The sequence below is a fragment of the Polychytrium aggregatum genome, assembly GCF_025602895.1.
Source record: "Polychytrium aggregatum strain JEL109 chromosome Unknown BJ171scaffold_4, whole genome shotgun sequence".
In the NCBI taxonomy this organism is placed as follows: Eukaryota; Fungi; Chytridiomycota; class Chytridiomycetes; order Polychytriales; genus Polychytrium; species Polychytrium aggregatum.
The window spans coordinates 776,542-795,970 of NW_026516206.1; the positions used below are offsets into that span (position 1 = coordinate 776,542).

Here is a 19,429-nt window from a genome sequence, read left to right on the forward strand (position 1 = left end):
CTTGTGGATCGGTTGATGTTGATTGATCTGGCTGAACGGCTTTGATCGGTACCCAAATCAGACTTCTCTCTTTGTTCTGTCTCTCTCCCTCATCCCAGGTATGTCTTCTTGCTCTGACCTGCAGCGGCTCACTGGTCCCCGTCGTGCCCGCTCATGCCATGCATCCCCTGCTCACACAGGACACTACAGGAGATGATTTGACCCACTCGGTCGTTGTTGGCCAAGCGTACGGTCTGATATGATCCGACAACGACGTGTTCTTGCCCGAGCGAGATGGTGTACCCATTGTCTGTATGGCATGGGGTCCGTGGCCGGTATACGGATGATTCTATTGCTTGATTGATCGTGGGGATGACTCTGCCCCGTGCACTCCAGTTGGGCTCGCAAGGTATAACAGTTCACTACCGAGCATGTGCTGCTTTCTGGTCAAGCACTTGCTTGTTCGACTTTGCTGGCTCCCATACATGGGACCAATAGGTGATGGTGTAGGCCAGTTGTCCAGGCTTGCCCTCGGCCCCTAGTTTCTTTTTACACAGCTCCTCGTCGATCTGGTCGGACTGAGCACTGCATATCGAATAAAGGTATTTGACATCGAGCCAATTGTCGGGGTAGATGAATGCCTCTGCGCTGTTCTTGTAGTTCCAGTTGTAGGGGTATATGTAGCCTGCGCGTTGTTCAAGTCAGTTTAGATCTGTGCCTGTGCTTCTTGAGCGAGTTGGGAGAAGCGCATCGTACGTCCGCTCCAGATGGACATGCTTGCGATCGATAGCACTGGCAATCTCACCATGCTTGAGCACCGTCAGCCCGCTGCGCTTGGCGGTCGGGAACGAGCGGAAGCGCATCCAGGCTTTGTAGAGCACGACGGGGCCTGTAGCTTCTTCTGCGGTTAGAGTCGTTGAGCGTGCGACGGCTCGCATGATTTCGTCGACGACGAACATCCAGAAGGGATGTCCGGGTGCACTTGCCATCCATGCGTTTGGCAGCGAGTGCTCAAACTGTGTGTCCAGACCCATGAAGCTGATGAGGGCAGATCCGCGCTCGATCAGCGCAGGCCCACCCTCGACAACAGGTGCATCCATGGCTCGGAGACACTCCATGTCGAGATCGGCATATACCCCTCCGTACTTGTACATGTAAAAGTAGCGAGAGGCATCGGCCCGGTTGATGTTCTTTGGAAGGGCGTCGTATGTGTCGAGGAACCACGGGAAGCTGGTCTCGATGAGCTTGCGGTTCATGTCGTCTGTCCACAAGATGTAGGTCCATGTGGGATGATGCCGCTTCCATGAGTCGGACCATTTTTGAAACCGCTGTCAAGCATGGCCGTATCCAGGTCCGGGTCAGCTCGGTGGCGCTGGAACGATGTGGCGACGTTCGCTGGCTTTGGGAGCAGTATATTCCCTGTTTGCTCCGCGGGCGACTTACCTTGGGCAGGGTCTCATTCTTCCAGGACTGGTGAATGATGCTCGGGATGGTGACATCTTGTCTCTGATCAAAAATCGGATCGATGTAGGGATTGGACGCTTGGAATCGCGCGAGCGAGTAGACAAAGAGACACGCCGCCACCAGCATCGGGACGACGAGTGCCGGCGGCCATCTGCACGGAGCCCTCATCATGGCGAGGTGCAGTCAGCGGTCGGTGAGTTGGACAGGCGGTTGCAAACTTGCCAGCAGCAACGGTGCGATCGGCGGGATGGGGCTGGCCGTTTTCAGAGAGCGGCGACAGGGCGAGGTGAGACGCCGTTGTATGTGCGTGGCTTGGCAACACCAGGGCGTCTTGGCGCGTCCAAGCGCGCTGAACCAACCAGGGCGGATGACACACACACACACACACACACACACACACACACCCTTGTCTTGGCAAAACCATGGCGGCAGCGGAGCAACTTTGTTGGCACAGACAGAGAGGGGAGAGGAAAAAGACCAGCGACGGGGCATCATCCCTGGCAACATCCCTGGCATCGTCTCTGGCAACATTCCCTGGCATCACTGGCTTTTCGTCGTGTTGGTGGTATCGTTTGCTGGGTTGTCCAGGATGTCCTGGTTGGCTCTTTCGGGCTCCCAGGTGTGGGACCAGTACGTCAGCGCATAGGCTTTCTGGCCAGGCTTGCCTTCGGCATTCAATCGCCGCTTGCATTCTTTCTCGTCGAGTGTGGAGAGCTGGGCGCTGCAAACCTCAACAAAGCCATCAGAGTTGCTCCAGTCGTACGGAAAGATGAACTCTGTTGAGGCCAGAGGCGAGTTTCGGCAGCACGAATCAGCAAGTGGATACCAGCCGGGGCAATCATACAAGCGTTTCCATCAAAACAGTGATATAGAGTGGTGGAGGCGACGAGCAGATGGGGGGGGGCATCCATACCATGATCCAGGGCTACTAAGCGGTTGACCTCCGTGACGTTGAGTTGCGAGTAAATCTTCCAGGCCGAGTGCAGGACGACGGGCCCGGTAAGCTCTTCGGTGCCGCTCTTGCCGCTGCTTCGGGCCTTGATCATCTCGTTGACGACGAACATCCAGAAGGGATGTCCGGGTGCACTCGCCATCCATGCGTTTGGCAGCGAGTGCTCAAACTGTGTGTTGGTGCCCATGAAGGCAATGAGGGCCGACGCACGATCGGTCAGCGACGGCTGGTCTTTGTCATAGGGAGCATCCATAGCTCGGAGACACTCCATGTCGAGGTCGGCATATACCCCTCCGTACTTGTACATGTAAAAGTAGCGAGAGGCGTCGGCTCGGTTGATGTTCTTTGGAAGGGCGTCGTATAGGTCGAGGAACCACGGGAAGCTGGTCTCGATGAGCCTGCGGTTCATGTCGTCTGTCCAAAGGACATAGGTCCATGTGGGATGATGTCGCTTCCATGTGTTTGCCCACTTCTCGAATCTCTGGGGAAGGCGGGTACAGAGTGATTGTGCAGCGTCAGCAAGGGTCCAGAAAGCGATCAGCGGTCCTTTGGTAGCCCAGCGTCAATCATCAGGGCGATACCCGCCAAAGGAGATGCCGTCAGGTAGAGGCATATGCGCAAGCTGGCGACGATGCAGCTGCAGTGGACGGTTCAGCCAATGCCAAGTCGCTATCTGGTGCTCAGAGCCCAGTGCCCTCCGAGACCGATCGACTTGCCTTTGGCAGCTCACTGGTCTTCCAAGACTGGTGGATGATCTGCGGGATACGAGGGCCCTGCGGGTGGATTCCAAACATATCAAACTCGACGGGGCCTTCAAGCTGCAGACTGGGCAGCAGGTAGAACTGGGCGAGGGTGACCAGCAGTAGAAAAGAGAACACCGCAGTGCTCAAGACCGATAGCTTGGAGAGTCGGACCATGATGAGGAGGGGTGTCCCGGCCGTGAGAAGCGGAGGCTGCTCGACAGGAGGACGAGATCTGCAGCAAGTTGCTTTGCGATTGCTGCTCTGAGCGACAGGAGAGCCGGATGGGGAGACAGACGAGGGGAGGCAGGAGAAGGCTGTGTTGAGTCAGCCGTGTTTGTGGGAGCTGCTCTGTTGGGGACGACGGCGACAAGGAGTGGGCTTGAGGAACCCGCGCCGGCCAGAGGAACAGCGACGGGCGATATCGATGCTCGCTTGGGTGCTGCTCGTTGGAGGGACGGGCGCTCCTGGCATTTATATGTCTTCGACAAGCTATTTGCATGCGATTGTGAAGAGACATGGTTCTCTCAATGGTCGCCGGTGGATGTTGACAATGCCGACAGACAGAATAATGGAGGACCATTCCTTCGAATCATGATTGATCTCCTCGCCGGCTGGAGCGACACTGCCACCGTTGTGCTCCTCACCCTCCCAAGCCCCGGACGTTTGCTATCCTCTTCACTGGGGTAAATCAATGTATCAAAGTGATTTATGAACTCGTTTCGGCCTTGTCGCCGCCACACACCCACATAGGGCCAGCATTACTTGCTGCTGCCGGGCTTGGCCGTGTTGCTGGGCTTGACGGTGCTGCTGGCCTGAATGGTGCTTCCGGGTCGAAAGCTGCTGGTGGTGCCAAGAGCGGTGCCGCTCAGGACCGGGATGCCCTTGGCCCAGCTCTTCCACGAGTCAAGGGCATGGTCAATGCCGTGGGTGAGCGATCCATATCCGTCACCAAGCGAGGCGTACACCGGGGCAGACAGGAACCAGTTCTTCCATTCGTCAACAGGAGCACCAAAGGTCGGGGCGACAACCTGGGCGGCGGACGACGGGGGCTCCAGCGGCATCGCATAGACGGCGCTCAGGGTGGTGATGAGGTTGTTGAGGCCGGTCAGGTACACACTGTCAGGCCCGGGCTGGTCGGTGCTGAAGTAGGAGTGGTTGAAGTCGATCGAGTAAACGTCTGCGTGTGCCTGCGGTGCATATTTTTCGTAGTTCTCTGGGTCCCAGGCGGCCTTGGTGTCGCCCTCGTAGACAAGCAGCAGGCTGGAGCCTCGCAGTCGGATACCGTTCAGCTCCGAGAGGGTATCCCGAAGTCGCTCGAGCTTGGTGACCAGTATGGGGATGGCCGCCCGATGGACAAGTCGGCCCTTGCCGTCGCAGAAGAACTGGCGGAGACCGAGCGGCAGTGTCACCGTGTTGAGCGCATAGCCATAGCTCTTGGGGAACTTGAGATAGTGGCCTGAGGGCGGGTCGTAGATCTTCATGCCGCAGAGCAGCATGCCGGTGGCCTCGACTGTCGTCACCATCGACCGGACTGACATCCTGACCTTCTTCAGAAGCGATGCATCGTTCTCGTAGAGCTGGGTCCCGATCTTGATGTCGATGGTGCAGGGCTTGGTGAAGGTGCTGGTGGCGTTGTAGGTGCGGATCCATCGCTCGTTGGGAGAGGGATGGCTGCCGTCCTTGGGCGCTGGAGGAGTGCTGTACTCGCCGTAGAAGCGTGGGATAAAGTCAATGTAGGACGCGATCAAGATGTTGGGCGGATTGAACCGGTATTCTTCAGTTTTTTGGTAAAAAGCAAGCTCCTTGATCTCGGAGCGTTTGGCGACAATACCGTCGCCGAGGTCGATGATTGTGCCATGGCCAGCCACCGCCTCGAAGCTGGTTCCGGTGATGGGCAGATTGGACGGCAGCAGCGCGGAGGTCAGAGTGGGCGAGGCCGGGGGCTTGTGGCCCGTCGGGACGGCAGCAGGAGGGGCCAAGTTGGAAGCTTCTTGTTCCTCGGGCTCGACGACAGCAGCGGCGACTGTGGCCATGGGGGCCGAGGAAACAGCGGCAGGTGCGCCAGTGATGGTTGGGACGGCGGCGGGAGGAGCAACAAAGTCTTCGTCGGACATAGTGGCAGCGACAGATGGTGCGGGACGGAGAAGGTGGCTGGATTGAGCCGACGGGATGCTGCGAAAGCGAGGGCTGGGTTAGCAGAGCGAATAGATGGATGGAGAGATGGATGGAGGGATGGATGGAGGTTGACGGATGGATGGCAGGGCTGGCACATGGACGAACGGTCATGTGCAAGTCACAGGCCGCTGCGCCACAGTGTCCAGCCGCCCACTCTGGCTGTCTGCACCGAAGCGCTGAGCCCAAGCATCAAGCACCAGCAAGAGTGCTCTTCATTCAGATGCCACGATGCTGAGCTGTCGAAGCGGCGGCTCTGTGGCCTCGGATGGACTGGGCGGCTCTCTGGCAGCCTCTGCGGTGGGAGCTGTTCTCGGCGAGGAGCCGCATTTCGCAGCACCAAAACATCTGTATCTGCTGGCCATTCGGAGCACAGGCACAGTCATCGCTTCCGGCCAATGCCGAGGGCGTTGATTAAACGGGTCCAATTCAAGCGGGGAACTGCGAGCGATTGAGTCAGCTGGAACTGTGCGGCTCGATCGCATCAAAAAGACGTGGCTATTCTCGAAAACAGGGTGCAATATTTCGCATCGTAAAGCGCTGTATTGGGTGGGCGGGAGCATGCATCTGAAAGCGGCCCTGTGATCGTTGTCGATCCAGCGTTTCGGCCTCCAGCGGATGTTTGAGGGCGCACCGAGGCAACGTTCAAAAGTCGTAGACCCGGCCTTTGCGTTCCCAGTCGCCAAACCGAGTCGGCTCAGCGCCCTTGGGGCCACCGATCTCGCCCGTCTGGGGATTCTTGTTGCCCTCCCAGCCCTCCAGCTTGTGCTGCTGGGCATCGGGGTGCTGGATGCCGGCGGCCACATCACTTGAGATCTGGCTGTCCGCCTGTTTCAGCAGGCGCTCGAACTCTTCCTGGTCCTGTTTGTTGCCCAAAGGAATCGGTCGTGGCGAGGAAAAGATGCCAGGCGACACGGCCGAAGCACTGGAGGATGATCGAGCAAGTGTCGATGTGGAGAGACAGCGGACAGCACCGCATGGGCGGAGGCGGGAGAGACGGTGCATGTTCGAGACAGACTTTGGTGAATGTGTTGGCGAGGCTGGCGCTGTGATGAAAGCCTGAACAGAGTCCGGCGAGTTGATCGGTTGGCTGCGGGTTTTGGAGAGAAGGGCGCTGTCTGGCTGTGGACGCGCTGCTGCATTTTGCATATGGCAAATCGCATGTTGCAAATCGCACACTGCATATTGCATTTCGGGTTGTGTTGTGTATTCTGCATGCTGCGGTACATTTCTCAGGGCGCCGGGCATCCTCTGAGATTATATCCCTCGCACAGGCTTCAATCGAGTTGGAATCAACCCCCGCAACAAATGCCGATCAGTCCAGCCTCGCTATTGCACTCCCGTTGATTACAACCAACTCGCCGCCAACTCAGCACAATTGCCATCGCTATCGCAGATATGTCTCTCATACGGACTCGGTGCGTTGACTGGCTCGGTTGTGGACCAGGTTTCGGCGCCGATACTGGGCCGAAAAGTCATTCAGGACGCTGGAAAGCTTGCGGGGATCGCGCTCGCCAAGTGCGCTGAGGACCGTGCGTCGAGCAAACCGATGGACAGAACAATTCAGGTCAGCGAGGTTACGACGCGGCCGGGTTTATGGTGCAGGTGTCTGCTACGTTGTGTGGCGCACTCTGCGGCATTAGACAGCGCATGCTGATCGCGGTCGACAACACGACTTACATCTCGACCTTCTTCACGAACGCCTGGCGGTCTTGGAGAGAGAGTTGGGGGTCAGGCAGCTGCCCTATGAGGTTGGAGATGAATGCCACAGTTTGTTCGGGCATCATCTGGTAAATGAACTTGAGGATCGGGCCAATCTCTGCCACAATGAACCGCTCCCGCGGGAAATGGAAAAAGAGCCCCTCGAACAGCATTCCGACCAGTGGCAGTCCCTGTTCACGGCCGATTTGCTGGATACGTTCGACCACAATGGGCGACGACGACGTCGAGGCCTTGAAGAGCTCATAAAAGTACGCCAGGACCTTCTGCAGACAGTCAGGCTCCTCCATGCTGAGGAAGGATAGCCCACACTGGAAGATCGCGGGCTGGATAGCGGACTGGGTTGCAAGGACTGGTGATCGCTCCAGCGTGCGGGTGATGAGAATGAAGAAATCCTGGATAGCTGATGGATGTTGCGGCGGGGTTGCATTGGATGGAGCCGCGGAGTTGACGATGAAACCGGGTCCGGGAGACGCAAGGGACCCGTCGGGGATGTAGAGTCGATAGCATTAGCATTCTAGTTGGATGCCACATTTGGCACTTGGCCATTGATCGAGGGGTGAGGTGAAAACCAACTCCCAGATGCTGGAACGAATGTCGTTCTTGTCGAAAGCCGGCTCGACATTTGCCCGGGACGCTGCTTACCATCGGGATTCATATCCTGCTGCTTGGTGCTCTGGATCAGGCGAAGCATCAAGCCCGTCATGTGCTCCACAGCCGAAAACACAAGCTTGCCGTTGTCAGTCGTGTCGCTGGCGTACTCCTTGACAAACTGCAGGACACTCCACAGGTAGCACGGACGGCCGGTCTGCTCGAAGGCAGCGTTGATCTTGGCGAGCATTTGCGGGAGCAGGCTCGTGAGTCCACCCCGGCAGGACTCGATGCTGTATCGGAAGCATCTGGCGATCGCATCGCCAAGTGTGCTGTCGGCAAAGTTGCTCAGCAGCAGCTCAAAGATGGGCCACATGTCGTGGATAAACTGTACGTTTGGAGGGTTGGTGCCAGTGGGAATAGTCTTGGGACGCACGCACTTGATGAAGATGGCAACTTGATCAAGGATCTCTACGGAGCCGATGCGAGGTGAGTATGCTTGCCAAATGCGACTCTGCATGTGATTCGTGGACAAGAACACATATCCTCGTTTCAACAACATCTGAATGATATGGATCGAAAGAGGCCCTCGACGAGACAACGCAGGCTCATCGAGACAGCGCAGACTCATCGAGGTAGCGCAGGCTCAACAGAGTGACTCACCAATAGCCTTGTTCACAGCATCGACCTCGTGCTGATGGTCGGCAGGTTTGCCTTTGATTGCGATTTCGTGAAGCTGCTGAGCAAGAGGGAGACAGAAGGCTTGCAGAGCCTTGAGCATCTCCTCAATCGGCACAGAGTTGACAATATATGCGATGGCTTCGGTGAGCTCTCGTCGATCTTCACGGTGCAAGACGTCGATCACCTTCACGTAGAAGGGGTGGAGTTGAGGCAAAAAGTTGACCAGAAGCTTGTGGAGAAGATTTGAAGTTCGCAATGGGAATGATGTTCGATGAGATGGCACATGGCGTGTCAGACCGCATGGCGCAGTGGAGTGTGTTGGATGGCATTTCCACATGGAAAGCAGTCAGCCATGCATCGTGCATGCCATCGATGTCAGCCACACCGTCCCCGCACATCCTTACCGGTCCACATTCTTCACAGAGATACTTCATGGCCAGCGCGGCAGCGGCAGTGGTGTCTTCGTCCGCGGGATTCTCAAAGCCCTTGGAGATGAACGAGATCTGATAATTGATGTACTCGGGGTGCATGCGTGTCCAGCCGGCGTATCGTCCAATGACGAGGATGGCTGCGTATTGGATCTTGGGATGGTCCGGCAGATTCTGCAAGAGACCCATGATCTGCGGCAGCACTCGGGACTCGTCGTTGCTGATTTTCCGGCCCATGGCACGCAGCGAAAACAGCGGCGCCTCCACATCCTGCCATTTCACCAGGTTGGCCGGAGTCGACAGCGTCTCCTGGATCTTGAGGCAGGCGCGGCCCAGAGCTTCTTCCTGCCCGACGACCGAGACACAGTCCTTCAACACATCGCCCATGTAGTGGCGGAAGTCTCGGAACTGGTCCTTCTCTTCGCCCGTGACACTGGACATGTCTTCCGGGTACCGGAGATGCTTGATGATGATGTCGATCAGCTGACGATAGACGTTCAAGAACAGAGGAGCCTTCTCTGGACGGCTTTCGAGCCCATCGGCCACCATGAACCAAAAGTTGAAGGTGATCTTGACGATATCGAGGTCATCGTAGTTTGCGCACTGTAGCAAGCCTTCGACGATCCCCTGGAAGGCTTCAAAGTTGTCGAGGACCAAGTCGACGAAGGACTCGCCAGCCTCGGTGAAGATCCGGCAAATGCCGCGGACAATCTCGCCATCGTCGAGGCTCTCGCGCAGAAACCCTTGGAGAGGGAGTAGCCGGGGATAGATCATGTTGATGATCGTGGCGTTCTTTTGCTGGCCCGCCTGGCGAATGATCTCCGTCGAGCAGTCCACGGCCACCTCGAACAGATCGTCCGACTTGAGAGCATCGAAGCACATATTGATTATCGGCGTTTCGGCCAGAAGCGCGACCTGGATGTCGCCAAACCGAAGCCACGACCACAGAACGTCGAAGCAGTCGATTTGGATCTCGGTCGTTACTCCTGTGGGCAAGAGAGCGAGTCCCATGGTCATCAGATCGATCGATCGATCGATCGAGTGAGCGAGCGAGCGGCATTCAGCAGCAGAGGGATGCCACTGACGTCTATGATTTTGGAACGATGCTCACCTGGGGCAACCAGGTACGTGATGATCATCTGGAGAACTTGCTGTGAGTTCTTTCGCAGAATCTGGTCCGCGCGCGCCTCCAGATCGGTTTTCTGAGTGGTGTGGCAGAGAGATGGGTCTGAGTGAGTAGCTGGCACAACAGTGGTGGGATATGGCCAAGATAGCACTCAGCCGGAGAGAGAGTCCGAGTGAGTGCATCGACAGCCACCGACGGATGCAGATACACATTGACGGCTCTGAGATGCATCGACCGGCGCCGGAAGAGTCATAGCCCACCGCCCCAATCGGACTATACGGCGATCGTCCCAGCACACACACGGGCACGGCGCCGGCAGACGTGCTCATACATCGATTGGAATCCTCTGGTTCCCGTTCGTTTCCTCAGGCAGGATCCTCAAAAACTCGAGCAGGATCCCGACTGTCTTGGGGTCTTTGCCGAGGAGCACAATCATCTGGTTGACGGGATCTTCCCAGCTCGAGGTCTGGATAGCGAGGTCGGCGAGGGCCAGGCAGAGTTGGGTCTTGATGCTTTTTGGCCCGCTCGAGAATTGGGGCAGAAGGTTGACCAGCGAGTCTCTCAGCGACATCCGCGAGCTGGCATCCAGATCGATCAGGTCATACATGACCTTGGGTCAAAGCAGCATCGGGGCGGGTGCATTAGCCAGACTGCCTGTTTGTATCTCGAGAAGGGCTTGCTAGAAGCGACTGCGATGGCACGGCCGAAAAGCCGGATATCCCTTACCTTCTGGCGAAAGGTCTGCGCGGCAAAGATCCGGGGCTCAGGACCAACGGTCTCTGATCTGATTAGCTGATCGGCGATGGTCCACGCCGCCGACTGGGAGCCGTTGGAGAGGGAGACCGCCCGGGAGAAGGGTTAGAGGACTCGGGCAAGCGGATCGTAGTGACCGGCACCCTCCGGTTGTCAGCTTGTTGGGCCGGCTGGGCAGGAGGTCCAAGGCGAGGAGGGTGTCCGGGGCGCTCCTACCGTCTTCTGGAAGTCTTCGAGCCAGCGGCTGGCCTCTTTGAGCTTGGCATCGTCGCCGTCGGGGAAGAAGAAGGCGTGCAGGGCCTGGAGAACCTGTTCGACTGTAGCGGCCGCCATTCGGTGCAGGGTTGTCTGGGGTGCTGGCCGGCCGATTGCTGTTGGGAAGGGTGAGCGGGAAGGGAGGCAGATGCGACGAGGAAACGCAAAGAAAAATGCCGCCTCGGTGCACCCGCCGCGCTGGGCTTTTGTCGTCCATCTGCCCTCCTCCCTCGTCGCTGCCGGTGCTTCCTGGCGTGCCGGCCATGTCTGCGGTGAGCATCAGCCTGCGGCCTGTGCCGCCGATCCATGCTGTTGATGCATCGAGTCTGTCTGAGCCCATCATTGCGCTGACTCATGCTGCCATGCACATCCATTCCAGCTCGGCTTCCTCGTCACTGGGCTGTATCTGCTCTCTCTGGTCTATCTCATTGCGCTGCTGCTCTTTGGCCACACCGAGTGCTTCAACAACTCGGTCCTGGGCAAGTTCCAGCGATTCTGGACGCTGACGGTGCCCCCTGTTTTGATGTATGTGCCGTCTCGCTGCAGCCTTGAGCGCCTGTGGCTCAGCTCGGCCGACTGTCTCCATGACTCGCAGCACGCCAATGCAGCAATCTCTCTGTCTCGATCGTCATGGGAATCGAAGCCAAGGCCGTGACAATCCTCGGCACTGGGGCCACCTCGATTGTAATCTCCGTCCCGGTGCCACCACAGCCGCATCTCGAAGCGCATCGTTGGAGAGCGCATCGTCGAGGGATATCTCAAATACTACGATGCCCTGACCAATTCTCGACATCCTCTGGTTCAGGTGTGTTATGGCCGTGCGACGGACCATCCCATCTTATCCGTCTGTAGCAGAGCTGTTGGCGGGCACCCGATCTGCCATTCACAGCGGATTGATTGCTCGCCATTCCCGTTCGTGATGGCGCTTTCCAGATATTCTACCTGCTGCTGGTGACGGTCTGCGCCGGTGTGTTCTTTAGAGATGGATATCACCGAATCCCAAACCAGTTCCTCTCTCCCATCCACAGGTACAGTGGTCTGACATGCGTCGCTGAGGACGGGTGTGTCGGAGAAAGGAGCTCGTGGCAAGAGGAATTTGCGATGCATATTGGCCTTCATCGAGATGCATCCGGCGACTCTGCCTCTGATCTGTTGTGCACTTTACAGGATCACACTGCCCCTGGCTCTTTTCTTTGTCTACGGGTCATACTACGCCATCTGCAACAGCGACCCTGGCACGTTGACAAAGCGCAACATCGAACAGGCCAAGCGGATGTATGACTATGACTTTGTCCTGTTCACGCCAAAGGAATGCAGCACCTGCCAGCTGGACAAGTAAGTGCTGCCACCGCACCCAGGCTGAGAACATGCACATATATTCGGCTCGGTCGAGAACCCATACAGTTGCCGATGCGCTGATACTCTCATCTTTGAATCCAGGCCCGCACGCTCAAAACACTGCCCGCTGTGCAATAAATGCGTGGCTCGAATGGAGTAAGTCTGCAGGACGACTGGTCGCTGTGCTGCTCTTGATCGTTTCCCTGATCATGGTGTCTTCTGCCCCTCATTGCGCATCCGGGTTCTGGGACGCTAGCCACCACTGCGCCTGGGGTAAGCTTGCTTGTCTGGATTCGTTCTGTAATTCTGCGGGTGCTCGGGTCGTCGAGCCGAGTTTTGTTCGTAATTTGGCCGCATGTCGTCCTCCAGTCTGCCGACTGACATGTGCTCGGCCCTGCTTGATCTACGACCTGCTCCGCATCGTCCTTGGGGCTCAATCTGCCAAAAGTCAACAACTGCATCGGTCAAGCCAACCAGAACTGGTTTCTGCTCTTCCTTCTCGCGACAACCCTCATTTCGCTCTATGGATCGTATCTGAGTTTTCAAATCCTACGCGCCGAGTACGTCGGGAAGCGGCTTCATCAGCTGTATGTTGTCGACAGAGTGACTCGACAAAGCCGTCCCTTGGTATGGTGGGAAGGATGTTTGGTAAGTGGAATATGTGCATATGTGGCCGATATTCTCGCATCTGTTGCGGCTGTGGCTGTGGCTGTGGCTGTGGGCTCGCTACTCCACGGGGTCTTTTGATCCTGTCTGTATACCGTTCATGTCTCCATGGTACAGCCTTCAGCCCCGGGCGGCTTCTGCAGATACTCGCTGCCCAAGGCCGTCTCTCGGCCTGCTGCTCACTCTCAACTGAGTCACTGTTTTGGTATTCTGATGGTTTGCAGTATATCACGCGCAAGGATCCCGCTATCGGCATTCTGTTCATCTTTACGTTGCTGGCTGCCGTCGTAGTCATTGGATTCATGGGATACCAGCTCTCGCTCATCTTCCGCGGCACGACCAGTAAGTTGCTCTTGTGGCAATGGCTGTGCTGTTTCAGTCCGCATTCTCCTCTGTATGCGAATCAGGCCGCGAGCCCTCCAGCTTTCTGAGACATGTCTTCAACTCGTCTGCAGCGAACGAGAGTTTCAAATGGAGCGACCTGGACTATGCCATCCGCCAGCGAGAGGTAACGTCCATCGACCGTGACGTCTATGAATACAACCGCCGCTACGACTGGCGGAAGCGCGGACAGTACTTTGACGAACACGGCGACCTGAAGCTCGAGGTTGTCGGCCACCTCCACCCAGCCGAGACCGACCCGGCCCCCAATACCCTGAGGCGCCGACACACAACTGGCAGGCAGTCACCAGAGCAACCCGATTCTGCCGAGACCCTGGATCCCGACAACGATTCCGAGGATGTTAGTGGTACCTTTGGCCGCGGAGAGATGGTCGAGATCACCAAGGTATCGCAGTTCCGCAACATATACGACCGCGGGCCGTGGCAGAATCTCATGGAAGTGTTGCATCCCGAGTCGCTGTGAGAAGATCGCCGAGAGTCCATTTCTGTATCCTCAATCGCCGCACGACGCTGACGAGAGCCACCATCGTAGCGAGCGCCTATTGCCCAAAGACTCGCGGCACCGATGCGTCTGGACTGGGCCCGGCTGCCCTTGCTCCCCACCTCTGCTCTGGTCCGTGCCTTCCAGTCGCGCCATTTCTCCATGCGATGCACGATATTTACGACAACACGAGATTCGGTCATGTTCAACGGGTGTTCAGCAATATAATATGGCTGGTGTGCCATAAACGAAGCGATTTTGCAGCGACGGGCACGGGGGTGGATAGTCATTCTCGACAACACCATCAGGCAATTGCGGAACGGATGTGCAATCGGACGAGCAACCCGGCGCGCCGGATGCATGGCCAACAAGGGTCTACATTGCCGTTCTAGCACGGCCAAAAAGCGAGCGACAAAGGGAAAGGGAGCAATCTCAGCGGCCCAGCTCAATGTCGCCCCACTTCCCCTTGGCCTCAAAGCCACCATCGACGCCAGGGACGTTCGAGGCCAACTTGCGCGACTCCTCCTCCTTCTTCTGGACAATGTATGCCAGGATGTTGCGGAAGTGCTTGACAACCGAGTCCGACACCTTGGGGCTGTAGATGCCGTCGTCAAAGAGCGAGTTGGTGCTGCGGCCGGCGCCGGAGCCAAGAGGGTTAGAGCGTTGGCCCGTCGGAGCGATGAAGGTCGATGCGTTAGCAGACGAGTCGATGTTGGCCAAGTTGGTCTGGATCAGGTCGATGAGGGAGTTGAGGTACTTGACAGTGATCTGTGCGGCACAAATCCAGATAACAGAGAAGGCAAGGCAGGCAGGGCAGGCAGGACGAGCAAGGCAGCCAGGATGGGCGGGAAAAGCTCGGTCAGAAACGGTGTGATGCAGCCATTGGGACGCGGCAGGATGCCGTCGTGACAGGTAACACTTCCGAGGCGCATCGCAGGTATCTCAATGTGCAGCTGTAGTTCATTGCGTAGTTACACGTACCGCCTCGTTGTGGTGCTCAAAGTACCACAGATATCGCTCGAGAATGTCGACAAACAGCTCAATGTTGACGGTCTGGTCCATGACAGAGTCGGCGATGCGAAGGGCCTTCTGCAGACACTCCAACACGCGCTTGCCGTCGCGATAGACGGGCTTGTCTTCGGCGCGCTTGACTTGATCGTCGCCCCAGAAGAGATGCGACACCAGAATGACCCCGCGGCACTGGTCGATTCGCTTCAGGAGCCGGGACGAGTGGACGGCGCACTTGGTGATGAGGGTTTCGTAGTTTTCGTACCCAAAGACGGTGGTGGTGTACAGCGAGCCAATGATCAGGTTCAGGGCAGCCACCTGTGCCTTGGTGTCGGAAATGGAGTCCTCATAGATAGTGAGCGCCTGTGAGCAGAGACAGGTGAGACGCACACATCAGCATCGATTGGGGCCGAGGCAGCGATGTCATTCCGATACAGGGACACGAGGCAGCGATGTCATTCCGATACCGGGACCCAAGGCATCTGTCCCCAAGAGGATGCTTCCTCAGAGTCATAGGCGCCAGAGCAACGGAGATCTGGCATACTACAAAAAGCTCACCTGGACAAAGAACTCGTACGACAGCTCTTCGAGGTCATGCAGATCGGTGCTCTTTGCTGCCATGACAAAGAGTCGCAGCGACATGTCGGGAGGGCTCAGCAGGCCTCGTCCCAGGCGGGAGCTCGAACCAGCACCGTCGTCACGCGGGGAGTGGCCATAGTCGTCGCTGATGGCTTCGGGAGTCTTTGCGAGACTGGAGATGGTCTGGTGAATGAACTTGTAGAGGGCCGCGAGCTTTTGCTTGGTAACGTCGTCCTGCAAATGGTAGGCGCGCCGAGTGAGACGCAGCGCTGCGACAATCGATGCGTTGGGATCGCGTGTGGGTCCATTCACTTGCCGAAGCTCATGCGGCTGAACACGGGACACTTACTTCGGGGCCATCACGAGAAAAGAGCGTGGCGATGCGGATGCAGGCGATCGTCAGGGCCGGGAGAGTGAAGCGGATACGAAGCTCGCCGCCTTCGCCAAAGTGTCGGCGGGCAGCCGAGAGCAGCGCAAACTCATTCTCGGCGTTGCCCTCCTCTGTCTTGAGCAGATGAACCAGCTTGGCGACCATGCTTTGCTCCTCGACAATGTCGTCCCAATCCAGGGGCAGCTCCTCTGCCGGCTTGGACCGGGGCACGTACTTGGGTCCGTCGGCAGGCTCCTCCTCCACTGGCGAGGACTTGGGCCCGAACAAGCCTCCGTCCCGCTGGTCCTTGATCATGACGCTGCAGAGCTCGCCGAAGATGGCGTTGACACCATCGATGGTGCTGATGATGAAACCGTTTGTCGCAGCCTTGATCGCGGTAGTGGCCACCACATGGGCGACCTGGCGACGAGTGGTATACGGCTGGAGTGCCAATATGTCGGTGAAGTTGCCGGCCTGGCTAGCGCCGTCGATTCCAGCCCCGCGGATGGCTGAGGGGAATTTGAGCAGGGTAAGGACATTTGCATCGTAGGCACGGATGGGGCTGACGAGCAGCTGGACAAAGAGGTTGCTTGTCTGGGTCGTCTTGAGCTCCGGACTGGCACCGTGTAACCCAGATGAATGAGTGATTAGGTCTTGGAACAAATCCGTCAGCTGCCCTTTGTTCTCTTTCTCGCAACCAAAGAGAAAGCATGATCTATCTGCCTCATGCTCTGGCCAGACTCCCCGCACAAAGTATCTTCTCAGTGTTTCGCGAAACACTCTCCGACACCTACGCGTTCTGTTCCTGGGCAATCAAGAGCTGCTCCTTGGCAAAGCCCAGAACGTTATCGACGTTGGAGAGTTGCTCGGGGTAGCAGTTGAGAGACAGGTTCATCAACGACACGAGTAGAGCGATGATGTCGTGGATGTTGAACTCGGGACGGGCGCGAATCAACTCGGTGACCTGGCCCCAGAATACATCAAAGAGCTGGATGTCGTTTGGAATGCCGCTTCCCTCTGGGAATGGAATCAATGGAACCGTTCCGTGCCGGTTTGGATATAGCGAATAGTGTCAGCGGAGATTATGGAGAGACCATGCGTTGCATATCCGCGCGATCATTGCATATTGACTCCTCTGATACGCACCGCTCTTCTCGTCGTGCTCTTCGCGAGTACGAGCGGCATAGCTCGAGAAGCGATCAATGAGACTGATGACGATCTGTTTCACATTGACGCTTCGCTGGAGCTGAGCAGTAGCTGACAGGAACGAGTCCAGGGAGCGGAGATGGAAATCGTCGGGGAAGACCTAATGCGCATGGTCGAGTCCAAGCGCAAATGTCAGTCGGTCAGGTTCGAAACATCACCATGTTGGATTCGCTAGTCGGGCCATTGGAGCTGCATGGCATGAATGGGTTTGCAACGATGCAGCGACGCAGCAGATACCTGAATGATAACCTCCATGAGGTATTCCTGGGCGATCAGGTCTTTGCAGCTCACGATTTCGTCAAGGATGACGGGCAAGACAAGCTAGGAGATAGTTCACATGTGAGTGAGGGAGTCGTCACCAGGGCAGAGCAGGCACAGGCAACACCGGCGGGGCATCATGCTAGCCGTAAGGTAATCGACCAAGCCAACCACTCATCATTTCCAAACCTAGACCGCTAACTCGTTTTGCTGCCACTGGTGACGGGAAGCGGGACGGCGGCCTTACCGAGCTGTAAATGCCAAAGTCAAGGCCATCGAGCTGGCTGAGCCGGACGAGGTTGGATCCGACGAGAAGACGCAGCTCTTTGCGCTCTCGCTCGCGGAGCTCGCGCTCCTTCATCGGACCCTGGTGCTGCAGTCTGACCCAAAGCTTGTTCATCTCCATAAAGTTCTGCAGGATGAAGTGGATCGAGTCGTGGATGGTTCCATGAGGGCTGCGGGGGTAGGAGCAGTGAACAGTGAGACGTTGGTGATGGCCGCAAGACAGTCAGTCGCCCAGCCAGACAGAGCGAAGGATCAGGTATCCAAGGCAGAAGGCTAGAGAGACACGGTAATGACGCTGCTTACCCATCGATCGTTCCGTCGGGCAGATAGTCTCGGGTCATGGTGCTCAAGTAGTAGCGCAGGAACAGGCCGCGGGTGGGGTGCTGCACTCCACGGGACATCTCGAGCATGTCCTTCATGAGCTCCTTGATGGGCGGAACATCGGCAATTGGGTCTGATGCTGCCTGTGAGTTGCCGTCCTTGGATGACTGAGCCTCCTTGGAAACGCGCATATAGACCGAGCCGACGGTGACCATCAGATAGAGGCGGGGGACGACACTGCCGGCGTACTGGACCAGCTCGTAAAGATCAGAGAGGTGGTGGCGCCGAGACATGTGCGCATCGTAGAGGTAGATGGTCAAGTGCCTGAGCTCGTCAAAGATCGACATGTCTGAGAAAGACGACGAGAAATCGCAGAGATGTACGTTTAGGCGCACCGCACAGGCAAGAGAGGGAGAGCAATCCTGGCAGCACCACCAGATGGCCGGACACGCTTCCTGAACGCAGACCGTTTCAAGCGAAAGGCAGATCATCTCTGGAGAACGGCTGTGGCAGGAATTGAACCACCGTAGGTGCTGATGGAAAGGTGCCGGCGCGCTCGAGAGGCAGGGAGATCCCACCCAGGCGTCAATCCAGGTATACATACAAAGCTCATAGTAGCTCTTGGGAGTAAGCGCCGAGGTTCGGAGCTCGGTGAGCATTGTCGAGCAGTGCTTCAGCGCATCCATCAACTTGTTGTTCTCCTGGAAATCGAAATAAATCAGCGGTGGATCAAGAATCTGATGCTTCGGGCCTGGGCTTGTCGAGGGCGGCGACCAATGCAAACCCGGGCTCTGCGATGGCGGCCCTGCCTGCCGGCACCGAGACGGAGCCGCCCCATGCATATGCATCAGGAGAAAGTGATCAGGGTCGCCAGAGACTCTACGCTGGCAGAAGAATGAGCGACCGCCATGCCCAGGAGTCCTGCCGATGGCGACGCCGGGCCATGCGGGATCCTACCAGGCATCGCTTCATGTGGAAGGCCTGGACCTTGATGACACTGAGGGCTTCCTCCAGAATCTTGGACTGCGCCTCGATAGGGGCAGGCGATATCGGGTTGGAGACCGGGGCAAGATCATCGGTGGCGGGATTGGACGGACCCGTGTGGACGTAGCTGGACATGGGGGATGCGGGATGCGGCGGCGAGAGGCTTTGGTGGGCTGAGCTCTGGTGAGGAGAGGTGCTGGAAGCGAAAGAGGACAGGAGGAACCGACGATCCAGGACCAGGCGCGGCAAATGGCTGGGGGGGGGGCGAGATGCCAAGGAGAGCGGCGTTCTCGGCGAGAGCAGACGAGAGCGGGCGAGACGACGCGACCCCGAGGAGCAAGGACTGAACCCGGGCGGAACTCAGACACCCTGGGCTGGAGCGGGACTGGGACATGAGCCCCAAGGGCAAGACGCTGTTCCCGGCATTCGCTACGCATGTCCGCACGGTGCGCTAGCGAATGCCAACTCACGGGGTGGTACATTGCCATCTGAGCGCCGCACTGTCCACGAGATGTGCAAGCAAGATGTGCAAGCGAGTCGTGGACCAGGCAGCAAGGGAGATCGAGGTGCTGATTGCCTTTGGAAATGCCTCCTGGAAGCAAGTGAAGGGATATGCATCCAGCCCACGAAGACTCAGGGTCGCCAAGTACTTTGAGCAATTCATCCAC

The 19,429-nt window shown here is 57.4% G+C and overlaps 7 protein-coding genes across 7 annotated transcripts; 1 reads left to right on the forward strand and 6 right to left on the reverse strand.

The window, feature by feature from the left end:
- Positions 1-36: 36 nt before the first annotated feature.
- Positions 37-1,697, reverse strand: BJ171DRAFT_595762 (nucleotide-diphospho-sugar transferase). The gene is made up of 4 exons (XM_053114626.1): positions 1,423-1,697; positions 785-1,307; positions 178-664; positions 37-96 (listed from the first exon to the last, which is right to left on the reverse strand). The coding sequence occupies exons 1-3, from the start codon at positions 1,612-1,614 to the stop codon at positions 402-404; spliced, it is 978 nt and encodes a 325-aa protein (XP_052970724.1). The 5' UTR covers positions 1,615-1,697; the 3' UTR covers positions 37-96; positions 178-401.
- Positions 1,698-1,870: 173 nt separating this feature from the next.
- On the reverse strand, positions 1,871-3,494 carry BJ171DRAFT_489574 (nucleotide-diphospho-sugar transferase). Its single transcript, XM_053109509.1, has 3 exons — positions 3,112-3,494; positions 2,357-2,876; positions 1,871-2,219 (listed from the first exon to the last, which is right to left on the reverse strand). The coding sequence occupies exons 1-3, from the start codon at positions 3,310-3,312 to the stop codon at positions 1,984-1,986; spliced, it is 957 nt and encodes a 318-aa protein (XP_052970725.1). The 5' UTR covers positions 3,313-3,494; the 3' UTR covers positions 1,871-1,983.
- A 332-nt stretch (positions 3,495-3,826) lies between these two features.
- On the reverse strand, positions 3,827-5,348 carry BJ171DRAFT_489577 (uncharacterized protein). The gene has a single exon (XM_053109510.1). It carries the CDS (start codon positions 5,250-5,252, stop codon positions 3,897-3,899), a length of 1,356 nt encoding a protein of 451 aa, XP_052970726.1. The 5' UTR covers positions 5,253-5,348; the 3' UTR covers positions 3,827-3,896.
- A 473-nt stretch (positions 5,349-5,821) lies between these two features.
- BJ171DRAFT_489578 (uncharacterized protein) lies at positions 5,822-6,433 on the reverse strand. The gene has a single exon (XM_053109511.1). It carries the CDS (start codon positions 6,313-6,315, stop codon positions 5,956-5,958), a length of 360 nt encoding a protein of 119 aa, XP_052970727.1. The 5' UTR covers positions 6,316-6,433; the 3' UTR covers positions 5,822-5,955.
- A 67-nt stretch (positions 6,434-6,500) lies between these two features.
- BJ171DRAFT_489579 (armadillo-type protein) lies at positions 6,501-11,052 on the reverse strand. Its single transcript, XM_053109512.1, has 9 exons — positions 10,825-11,052; positions 10,582-10,674; positions 10,187-10,465; positions 9,841-9,931; positions 8,706-9,715; positions 8,284-8,530; positions 7,675-8,091; positions 6,991-7,432; positions 6,501-6,833 (listed from the first exon to the last, which is right to left on the reverse strand). The coding sequence occupies exons 1-9, from the start codon at positions 10,939-10,941 to the stop codon at positions 6,716-6,718; spliced, it is 2,814 nt and encodes a 937-aa protein (XP_052970728.1). The 5' UTR covers positions 10,942-11,052; the 3' UTR covers positions 6,501-6,715.
- A 25-nt stretch (positions 11,053-11,077) lies between these two features.
- Positions 11,078-13,945, forward strand: BJ171DRAFT_489582 (DHHC palmitoyltransferase-domain-containing protein). Its single transcript, XM_053109513.1, has 10 exons — positions 11,078-11,135; positions 11,243-11,388; positions 11,575-11,668; positions 11,797-11,891; positions 12,031-12,198; positions 12,304-12,357; positions 12,458-12,474; positions 12,650-12,849; positions 13,092-13,209; positions 13,323-13,945. Exons 1-10 carry the CDS (start codon positions 11,127-11,129, stop codon positions 13,730-13,732), a joined length of 1,311 nt encoding a protein of 436 aa, XP_052970729.1. The 5' UTR covers positions 11,078-11,126; the 3' UTR covers positions 13,733-13,945.
- Positions 13,946-18,985, reverse strand: BJ171DRAFT_595767 (vacuolar protein sorting-associated protein 35). Its single transcript, XM_053114627.1, has 11 exons — positions 18,735-18,985; positions 18,382-18,478; positions 17,760-18,126; positions 17,419-17,626; positions 17,151-17,234; positions 16,854-17,013; positions 16,502-16,724; positions 15,687-16,323; positions 15,317-15,571; positions 14,732-15,121; positions 13,946-14,518 (listed from the first exon to the last, which is right to left on the reverse strand). Exons 1-11 carry the CDS (start codon positions 18,894-18,896, stop codon positions 14,183-14,185), a joined length of 2,919 nt encoding a protein of 972 aa, XP_052970730.1. The 5' UTR covers positions 18,897-18,985; the 3' UTR covers positions 13,946-14,182.
- Between the last annotated feature and the right edge of the window lie 444 nt (positions 18,986-19,429).

Excerpts from the sequence above, each read along its gene's own strand:
- BJ171DRAFT_489582 (XM_053109513.1), top strand. Across the intron at positions 11,892-12,030 it reads TTCCTCTCTCCCATCCACAG|GATCACACTGCCCCTGGCTC; the intron begins GTACAGTGGTCT and ends TGCACTTTACAG. Across the intron at positions 12,850-13,091 it reads TATGGTGGGAAGGATGTTTG|TATATCACGCGCAAGGATCC; the intron begins GTAAGTGGAATA and ends GATGGTTTGCAG.
- BJ171DRAFT_489578 (XM_053109511.1), bottom strand. The coding sequence starts at position 6,315 with ATGCACCGTCTCTCCCGCCTCCGCCCATGCGGTGCTGTCCGCTGTCTC.
- BJ171DRAFT_489577 (XM_053109510.1), bottom strand. The coding sequence starts at position 5,252 with ATGTCCGACGAAGACTTTGTTGCTCCTCCCGCCGCCGTCCCAACCATC.
- BJ171DRAFT_489574 (XM_053109509.1), bottom strand. The coding sequence starts at position 3,312 with ATGGTCCGACTCTCCAAGCTATCGGTCTTGAGCACTGCGGTGTTCTCT. Across the intron at positions 2,877-3,111 it reads AGACCAGTGAGCTGCCAAAG|AGATTCGAGAAGTGGGCAAA; the intron begins GCAAGTCGATCG and ends CGCCTTCCCCAG. Across the intron at positions 2,220-2,356 it reads CTTAGTAGCCCTGGATCATG|AGTTCATCTTTCCGTACGAC; the intron begins GTATGGATGCCC and ends TGGCCTCAACAG.
- BJ171DRAFT_489579 (XM_053109512.1), bottom strand. The coding sequence starts at position 10,941 with ATGGCGGCCGCTACAGTCGAACAGGTTCTCCAGGCCCTGCACGCCTTC. Across the intron at positions 9,716-9,840 it reads CACGTACCTGGTTGCCCCAG|GAGTAACGACCGAGATCCAA; the intron begins GTGAGCATCGTT and ends TCTTGCCCACAG. Across the intron at positions 8,092-8,283 it reads TGCTGTGAACAAGGCTATTG|AGATCCTTGATCAAGTTGCC; the intron begins GTGAGTCACTCT and ends TCGGCTCCGTAG.
- BJ171DRAFT_595762 (XM_053114626.1), bottom strand. The coding sequence starts at position 1,614 with ATGATGAGGGCTCCGTGCAGATGGCCGCCGGCACTCGTCGTCCCGATG. Across the intron at positions 1,308-1,422 it reads AGAATGAGACCCTGCCCAAG|CGGTTTCAAAAATGGTCCGA; the intron begins GTAAGTCGCCCG and ends CATGCTTGACAG. Across the intron at positions 665-784 it reads GCTGACGGTGCTCAAGCATG|GCTACATATACCCCTACAAC; the intron begins GTGAGATTGCCA and ends AACAACGCGCAG.
- BJ171DRAFT_595767 (XM_053114627.1), bottom strand. The coding sequence starts at position 18,896 with ATGTCCAGCTACGTCCACACGGGTCCGTCCAATCCCGCCACCGATGAT. Across the intron at positions 16,725-16,853 it reads AGAGCACGACGAGAAGAGCG|AGGGAAGCGGCATTCCAAAC; the intron begins GTGCGTATCAGA and ends TTCCATTCCCAG. Across the intron at positions 14,519-14,731 it reads TTGAGCACCACAACGAGGCG|ATCACTGTCAAGTACCTCAA; the intron begins GTACGTGTAACT and ends TGTGCCGCACAG.